This window comes from Pan paniscus, chromosome 1 (assembly GCF_029289425.2).
Source record: "Pan paniscus chromosome 1, NHGRI_mPanPan1-v2.0_pri, whole genome shotgun sequence".
Classification (NCBI taxonomy): domain Eukaryota; kingdom Metazoa; phylum Chordata; class Mammalia; order Primates; family Hominidae; genus Pan; species Pan paniscus.
In genome coordinates, this window is record NC_073249.2 from 49,160,281 (window position 1) to 49,169,941 (window position 9,661).

The following is a 9,661-nucleotide window of genomic DNA, read 5'->3' on the forward strand; positions in this document are numbered from 1 at the left end:
ATCGAAAAGATATATCTGGGCCAGGCGTGGTGGCTCATGTCTGTAATCTCAGCACTTTGGGAGGCCGAGATGGAAGGATTGCCTGAGGCCAGGAGTTTGAGACCAGCCTGGCCAATGTAGCAAGAACCCATCTCTAAAAAATAAAAAAAAAATTTTAAAAAGACATTTCTGGCTTCAGTGTGGACATGTGGCGGTAGAGGTTGTGGGAAGACTAGTGGGAGGCTCTTACTGTATCATGGCTTGGGTGAGAACACTGCCTTGGACTAGGGCAGTGACACAGGCAACCCCTTCAGCTTTTTGTGGTTACCTGTCACGGTCATTATGTGTATCCTGGACTCTTTTCGCAAACCAAACAAATCAGTAAGACCTCAAATAATAAAGTCTTCAATATTATTTTCTTTTTTTGCTTGAGTTTTAAAGTATTTTCTTCATATTTCAGATATAAGTTCACTCAATCCATCTCACTACAAGAAACTCGTTTTTCCCTGATTGTCTTTTCACAAGACTCTTTTGATCTGTACTTACAGCATTCTAGTTTGTCATAGAAACTCTCTTTTATTATTTACATTAAGTAAAAATTTCTATCTTCAGATGTATTAGTCATATAGTAAAATATAGCAAATTACTCCAAAACTTAGTAGTTTAAAATAATAGTGAACATGCTTAATATACAATTCTGTGGGTTAGGAACACAAATGGTTCTGGCTCCAGTTCTTTCAAAGTGATGTTGACCAGGCGTGGTGGCTCATACCTATAATCCCAGCACTTTGGGAGGCTGAGGTGGGCAGATCACCTGAGGTCAAGAGTTTGAGACCAGCCTGGCCAACATGGCAAAACCCTGTCTCTACTAAAAATACAAAAATGAGCTGGGCATGGTGGCAGATGCCTGTAATCCCAGCCACTTGGGAGGCTGAGGCAGGAGAATCATTTGAACCCTGGAGGCGGAGGTTATAGTGAGCTGAGATCACACCACTGCACTCCAGCCTGGGCGACAGAGTGAGACTCCATCTCAAAAAAAAAAAAAAAAGTGATGTCAAGTACAGTTGAGGCCGCTGACATCCACCGATGCGGAGGGTCTGCTTCCAAGTAGCTCGCTCACATGGTTGGCAATTCAGTGCTGGCTGTTGGCAAGAGGCCTCAACTTCCTGTCCTGTGGACCCCTCTATTTGTGTGTCCTCATGACATGGCACCTAGCTCCCCAGAGTGAGTGGCCCAAGAGAGAGCAAGGGAGAAGCTGCAATGTCTTTTCTTTTATGATCTGGCCTTGGAGATCACACTCCATCATTTGTACGATACCTTATTGACGATGCAGGCCAGCCCTACTCAATGTGGGAAGAGACTATGGACTACTTGGAGCATGAGTACCAGGAGGCAAGAATCCCTGGGGGCCATCTTGAAGGCCGGCCACCATAAAAGGTGAGACACAAAATAATACATCCTCATATGCACATGGACAGATATCAAAGACCAATTAGACGACGTATCTTTCCTAATCTTAGGAATTACACTTCAATTTCTAAATTGTGTATAAAGTACTCAATTTAGAAATAAATTAGTACTATAATTAGCACTATTTATAGTACTATAATTAGTATTATAAATTTAGTACTATAAAGTACTAAGTTCAGTACCAAAAGGTCATGTTTCATGTGTCATTCACAATTGCTAAAAGATGAAAAGAGAAAGCTTGACTTTCCAGTGTAAAAAAATGTGAAATTACAAAATTCTAGCATGTAAAAATAAACCTATTTGGTTTTAATTAATAATGAATATCAATTACCTATAATTAAACAATATGCATAATTAGAATTAATTCTAATATTCTAGAATTAATAATTCTAATATTCTAAATTATAGTGGATGAATATTGTTTGTACTTTTTGTGAGACCTATTTAAGACTTTAGAGATGGTGGTAGGGAAAAAAAATTGTATGGTCCCTGAAGAGATTAAGCATAAACTCATAAAAAATAGAACATACCCACAAAAATTTTCCAATTTTTTTTTTTAATTTAAAAGGCACAATACAATAGCAAAAGAATGATATCTCATGGTGTGTTGCTGAATGGATTGCACAGCCAATAGGTGCCAGTTCAAAAGAGGAAGGGATCCCTGCAGGCAGGTGGGCGATGAGCTCCTATGGAAGCAATGGACTCTGAGCTGTGTATCACAAGGCTGAAGAGAAGTCATCAATCAGTCAATCCAAGAATTAATCACCTATTATTCTCAAACATCAAGTTAGATGGGTATAAAATGATTCCTTCCTTCAAGGTGCTTTCAGTTCAGTACTGAGGTAAATAAAAAAGAGGAGGCTTTCTGGGCAAATGGAGTAGTATGAGCTGCAGTACAGTGGAATGGGGGTTTCATGAGTGATGAGGGAGAATCAGGTAGTGAGTTGACAAGGGACTTTGAGGTTTTTTCTGCAGATGCTGAAGAATCAGTTACATAATATGATCAATATATACTGTACTGTTTTTGTAATATATATATATATACACAGACTCTTTATATGCATACACACACACAGACGCACACGCACACACACTTTTAAGTGATCTCAGCAGGTGGTGACCTGCTGACCATAATGCTAACATATTTTATGGGTTGAGGAGAGTAACATGAATAAATACAGGTCTGCCTGATTCCATGTATTCAGATGAGGGGCTATTCAGGTAGAGGTGGTGGTGTGCAGGGTGGACCTAAATAAGGAAGGACTGACAGCACAGAGGGCGGGTGCAGCAACGCAAGTGAGGGAAAGAGGAGTGGATTCAAGAAACTATATGCAGAGCAGAACTGAGAAAAGCATACCTTTGAGCTAAATAGCATTAACAAAAAATTCTCAAATCTTGATCCTGAAAACAGGATCAAGGCTCAATTGCCAGTGGCTTTTCCTTGTAGGCCACCATGGCCAACATTTCATTATTCTTGGGTTCAGTGTTTTCTCCAGCCATCACTGGGAACACACAACTGGAATCCACTGGGCTGCCACCAAGGCCAGGCTTTGCCTTGTATAAGTATCATGGAGTGTTATGGACTGAATGTTTGTGTCCCCCCTCCCATTTCTTTTTTGAAATATTACCCCCAAAGTGATAGTATTAGGATGTCGGGCCTTTGGGAGGTAGTTTAAGTCATGAGGGTGCAGCTTTCATGAATGGGATTAGTGCCCTTATAAAAGAAATCCCAGAGAGCTCTCTAGCCTCTTACTACCATATGAGGATACAATGAGAAGACGGCTTTCTGCAACCTGGAAGATGGCCCTCCCGGAACCCTACCATGAGGGCACCCTGATCTCAGATTTTCAGCCTCCAGAACTGTGAGAAATAAATTGTTATTCGTAAGCCACTCAGTCTGTGGTACTTTGTTACAGCAGCCTGAATGGACCAAGGCATGGAGCCGTAGGAACAGCTGAGTGAAATGTATCAGTGGTATTTTCCTCTTGGGTTTTCCAATTCCCTTTTGTGTCTGCCTTTGATTTTATTGATACCAAAAGATCGAACACTGAAAGGCGAAGGCTACAGCCTTTTTGGTCCCCAGGACTCCTGCAAGTCATGACAGCCAGACACAGTTAGGGCTGCTGTTACATACTATATTTGCTGTGGGTCACAGCCAACCTGTCCTGCAGCAAAGGGATGAGAGGTGTGTCCAGAACTAACAGATGCCTCTTCACTGTGCACTGCACACACCACACCCGCTCGTAAGGTGTCTCGTTGTAACTGTCAGTTTCTGTTTCAGGTCTTGTTGGATGACTCTGAGTCTGTGGTAGGTGTGGCAAGGAAGTGTGGTGTCTCCTTAGGGTGGGCCCCAGGCAGAGCCCCCAAATCTCCCAAGATTTATGGACAGTTTGAGGAGGTGGCTGGCAGTGAACTTTCACAGTGAGAGAGTGAGCGGGTGTAGGGTGCCCAGAGCCAGCGCTGACCCTGGGCTTGATGAATTAATGTGGTGAGCAGCGTCTCACTGAGCTCCTGGCCACTAAGTAGGGCATGTGGTGGTGACATCTGTGAGGAGATAAATGGGAACATCTTCCACTGAGGGATGAGGGTTCCTCCTGCCAGTCACGTTTCTGGGATGGTTGTGTTTGCATATGGGTTAGAAATTCACATTTGAGGCTGGGTGTAGTGGCTCACGCCTGTAATTCCAGCACTCTGGGAGGCCAAGGTGGGTGGATCACTTGAGGCCAGGAGTTCAAGACTAGCCTGGCCAATATGGTGAAACCCCATCTCTACTAAAAATACAAAAATTAGCCAGGTGTGGTGGTGGCTACCTGTAATCCCAGCTACTCGAGAGGGTGAGGTGGGAGGATCACTTGAACCTGGGAGAAGGAGGCTGCAGTGAGCTGAGATTGCACCACTGCACTCCAGCCTGAGTGACAGAGTGAGACTCCATCTCCAAAAAAGAAAAAAAATTCACATTTGAGTGATAAGTAGTGAATATGCTGTTTCAGATGCAATGGACTGATGTGTACCTTGTTTATTGAATTTCCCTGTGACATACAGCAGTTTCTTGGGTAGTAAGAGACTATTTAGTGAGCGTTGACCACTGAAACAGGATCAGGATTTCTACGCCTGGAACTGCAGTTGTCTTATGGCTACAAGAAGATGTTGAACAGCTATTACAACTACAAACTAGGAACTTTCAGAGAACAGGCCATTTTCAATTTTTTCCATTTCGAACATATTTTAAATTGCTAATGTTTAAGAATTTGGTAACAAACTAGAAAGAAATCAAGAACGAGAGAAATAAAAGAAAAAATAAATTGGGCTGCTCACTTAAAGGTTTTTTCTGTCCTTATAATTCTCGCCTTATTATAGTAATTTATAAATATACAGACATCAAGCATTAGAGTAGCAGGTTTGAGTAAGGCTTTGTGTGATCTGCGGCAGAGCAGCAGAATAGATGATGCAGAGCATAGGTTCCTAAGCCTCAACTCTTCTTGCAAAGCTTGGTCCTTCAAGTTTTGCAAGAAGAGTTGAGGCTTAGGAATCTATGCTCTGCATCATCTATTCCAAAGTTTTAATATCTGCAAAGACCCAAAATGTAAGAAAAAAATAGGCACAAAAAGTATTCATGTCTTACATATATTTAAGACATATTTGTGTCTTACACAGAGGCAATGTTAGGATATTGAAAATTAGAATGATTGCCCCATGCAACAAACATTTCAAGGAGTTTCTGCTCTCTGCTCGACCCTGTACTAGGACTGGGTGGGAGCATAAGGAAACCACAAGCAAAATGATGAAAAATATTTACGGTAAGTGCTGCTGCTTGGGAGTCCACACCGTTGGGCAAAGGCTTAAAAAGGCACTATGGGCTCTGCTGGCTGTTGAAGAAATTACTAAGGTGCTTACATTTATAGAGACTCTTGGATGAAATTAATAGAATAATTCAAACCAGCTCAAGGAAAAATGAGAATTTATTAGCTCATATAAAGTTTAAGATAACAGAAAAGCAATTAAGAAGGGTTCTGCATGGCTGGATCCAGGTGCTCTGTGTCCACAGGAATCTGTCTCTCATCACATAAGCTCTGCTTTCCTCTGTTTTGCTTTATTTTCAGGAAAATATCCACCCAGTTGTGGCAACAATGGTCAAAGCAGTTCCAGACATTTGTTCTAGTACTCCTGCACTTAGAGGGAAGGGGAGAGCCTTGGTCCAGGAGCACTAGCTGAAGTACTGGAGGATGTTCTTATTGGTCATGCTTGAGCCAGTGCCCCTCCTTGAAGCCATTGTGATAGTTCTGTGGTGCCCTGGCCAGCCCAAGGTCAAGGCCCACTTTTGGAACTGGGGGTCAAGGTCCAGTTCCCAACCTGAAACATGGACTGAGGGGTGGAAGAAAAGCAGTTGCAGAAAGGAAAATGGGTCCTGTTACTAAAAGAAGGGGAAAGGAATACTGGGAAGGGAAAAAATAAAAGGTGTGCACCAGAAGGGAGGTCTTAGTGTGTTTTCTGTTGCTATAACAGAATGCCTGAGACTAGGTAATTTATAAAGGAGAGTTTACTGGGCTCATAGTTCTGGAGGCTGTAAAGTCCAAGAGCACAGCATTAGCATACCACATGGCAGAAAGGAAAAAGTCAGAGGCAGAACATAGGGACTATCTCACTTTATAACAACGTGCTGTTGAGATAACTAATCCAGTCCTGAAAGAGAGTGAGAGCTCACTTACTCTCATGAGAAATAACGCATTCCCTGGAGAGTAGCATTAATTCCTCTTAATGACCTAATCACCTCTTAAAGTCCCTACCTTTCCAACTGCCACACTGGGGACCACATTTCCAGCACATGCACTCTGAGGGACATACTCAAACCACAGTGGTGCTTGTGTTCACGGAGTCTCATCATCTCCTGTATGCCACACCGGCAGCCAGGGTCCAGACTGGCCTCAGGGCTAACATCCCCCCCGCAAGGCATCAGAGTGCATGTGGTTATTCATGTAAATGATCATGGTAAAAAAAATTCAAATAGAAAGTATAATCAAATGAGAAACAAAAGATATGTCCCCCATCCTCTAACCACCAGTCCCAAGTCTTTAAATGACCAAAATGGTAAATAGTTCTAGAAAATTTCTCTTTGAAAACAATCATCCATCCATCCATCCATCCATCCTCAGCCCCCTTAGTAGCTGGGATTACAGACATGTGCCACCATTCCCCGCTAATTTTTGTATTTTTAGTAGAGACAGGGTTTCACCGTGCTGGCTAGGCTGGTCCGAACTCCTGACCTCAGGTAATCCACCCGCCTCCGGCTCCCCAAGTGCTGGGATTACAGGCATGAGCCACCGCGCCTGGCCTTTTTCTTTTTTTCTTTCTTTCTTTCTTTTTTTATTTTTTGACTTGCATCACCTTTTTTTTACACAAAATAGATTTCAGCCACATTGCACATTCATTCTCGCTATAAATCTGGCTTAAAAAAAATCCCTAGGGATTCAGTGTCATCGATAACATGATTTTCCTTTTATTGGCATCATGCCTCTATTGTAGTCAGAGTCCTCTCAAAGGACAAAAGCAGATGTGGCTCCTTTGGGTCAGCTGCACCCAGTGTGCTCCCGGCCTGCCCGCTGGAGGCACAGCTACCATCATCATCTGGACCGCGACTGCTAGGGACTGTCAAAGCGGCAGCATGTCATCGCCTGCACCAGCCCTTCTCCAGCAGCACAACCAGTCCTCCCAGCTGGTCCTCTGGGGACCAGCCATCATAGCGATGTGGTGGCAATGTCCCCAGGCAGCTGACCATCCTGGGCTTCTCTTTGGGCAGGCCTGGGCCAGGGCCTTAGGGGATCTCTGTGTCTATGGTATAAATCTGAATGAGATCAGACACAATATTATCAATGATTGGCTTGGTAAGGTCGTCACTAAACGCCTGCCACCACAGCTTCTCAGCCTCGACCTCGGCGGGCACCTCGACTCCATAGACCTGCAGGGCCAGGTAGAGCACCACCACAGCTATGTGCTGGGCCTGGAAGCGGAGGCACAGCCCCCCGTGGTAGCTGTCCCGCAGCAGGGCCCAGGCAGTGACGGCAACGGGGGTCCGCTGCCAGCTGTGGCAGTTCAGCCAGTTCTTGAGGGAAACCAGGTAGTGGAGCAGGTACTTGTGTGGATGCTGGAAGGAGATCTGGAAGCGCAGAACTCTCAGCATGAGAAGCTCACACTGCACAATGCTGTCCCGGAGCTCCCAGAGGCGGGAGTCCAATTCCAGGGGCTCACTGCTTGGGTTGAAGTACCTGTCGGACACATTGATGATGTCATGAGCCCACAGGTGCTGCTCTTCCACTTTGCCGGCCAAGTAAATGGAAGACATGGCAATCAGGTACGGGTCAAAGGCGTCCACGATGGTCTCGCAGAAGAACTTAGGGTAAATGGTGCAAGCAGTGGCAATGGGAATGGACCGCATCCCTAGCTTGACACCTGCCTCCATGATGAACCTCGCCACGGGGAAGTGCACCCTGGCTTCCGGCGCTGTGGCGCCCTCTCCGGCATCCTCCATGCCTTCCATGAGGCCCCGCGGCTCCGGCGGAAGGAGAGTCGTACAGGCGGAAGGAGAGTCGGTCTGGGGCGCAGACTGGCCTTTTTCTTCCTTCCTTTCTTTTCTTTTCTTTTTTTTTCACAAGTTGTATCATATGCATATTGCTCTCCCACATGAGTTTTCACTTAATAATATTCTTGGCATCATTCCCTATCAGCACACAAAGTTAAAAAACAAAACAAAACAAAAAAACAGCTGCATAATATCCCATAAAATGGGCCAGGCACGGTGGCTCACGCCTGTAATCCCAACACTCTGGGAGGCTGATGCGGGTGGATCACTTGAGGCCAGGAATTTGAGACCACCCTGGCCAACATGGTGAAACCCTGTCTCTATTAAAAATACAAAAATTAGGCCGGGTGCAGTGGCTCACAGCTGTAATCCCAGCACTTTGGGAGGCTGAGGTGGGAAGATCATGAGGTCAGAAGATCTAGACCATCCTGGCTAACACGGTGAAAACACGTCTCTACTAAAAATACGAAAAATTAGCCGGGGGTGGTGGCGGGCGCCTGTAGTCCCAGCTAGTCAGGTTGCTGAGGCAGGAGAATGGCGTGAACCCGGGAGGCGGAGCTTGCAGTGAGCTGAGATCGCGCCACTGCACTCCAGCCTGGGCGACAGAGCGAGACGCCGTCAGAAAAGAAAAATTAGCCAGACATGGCGGTGCATGCCTATAATCCCAGCTACTCAGAAGGATGAGACACAAAAATCCCTTGAATTTGGGAGGCAGAGGTTGCAATGAGCTGAGATCGCGCCACTGCACTCCAGCCTGGGTGACAGAGCAAGACTCTGTCTCAAAAAAAAAAAAAAAAAAATTTCATAAAATGATATACTATAATTTATTTAACCACTTTTCTGTTAATGAGCATTTATGTTATATTCATGGTTGTTTTTCAAACAATTCTGTCCTGTCAGTTTATGGATATACTTGCAAAAGCACACTATGGTATGTGTACAGGAATATAACCACCGGTCCCAAGTCTTTAACATGACCAAAATGATATAAAGTTTCTCTTTGAAAATGTACAGGAATGTACACATAGCTTAGTGTGCTTTTGCAAGTATATCCATAAGCTAAATTCCCAGAAGTGAAATTGTGTGTTCAAGGATAGGTTGCCATCATGCGCTGCATAACAATGTTTTGGTCAATGACAGTCCTCATATACAAGGGTGATCCCACAAGATTGTAATGGAGCTAAAAATATTCCTATTGCTGGGTGAAGTCACAGCCTTCATAATGTAGCCCATGATAGACTCACACAAATCTAACATGAAAAAAGAAACAAACCACCATGAGCATCTTTCTGAAAAGAGTGATACCTCCTTAAGAACAGTCTCAGATCGGTCCTTCAGGAGGCATCCAGAAGAAGACATTGTTATCGTAGGAGACAACAGCTCCGTGTTGTGTTACTGCCCGCTGAAATTCATCTAGTAGGATAAGATATAAAGGTGGAAGACGGTGATATTGATGATCCTCACCCTGTGTTGGCATAGGCTAATGTGTGTGTTGGTGTATTCATTTTTAAACAAAAAATTTGGCCAGGCATGGTGGCTCACGCCTGTAATCCCAGCACTTTTGGAGGCTGAGGCAGGAGGATCGCTTGAGGACAGCAGCTCAAACCAGCCTGGGCAACAAAGTGAGACTCTGTCTTT

At 44.5% G+C, this 9,661-nt stretch overlaps 1 protein-coding gene across 1 annotated transcript; it reads right to left on the minus strand.

The window, feature by feature from the left end:
- Positions 1-6,500: 6,500 nt before the first annotated feature.
- Positions 6,501-9,428, minus strand: LOC100979740 (putative cyclin-related protein FAM58B). The gene has a single exon (XM_003823097.5). It carries the CDS (start codon positions 7,979-7,981, stop codon positions 7,259-7,261), a length of 723 nt encoding a protein of 240 aa, XP_003823145.5. The 5' UTR covers positions 7,982-9,428; the 3' UTR covers positions 6,501-7,258.
- Between the last annotated feature and the right edge of the window lie 233 nt (positions 9,429-9,661).

Bases quoted from the DNA above. Each gene is read 5' to 3' on its own strand.
- LOC100979740 (XM_003823097.5), bottom strand. From the start codon at position 7,981: ATGGAAGGCATGGAGGATGCCGGAGAGGGCGCCACAGCGCCGGAAGCC.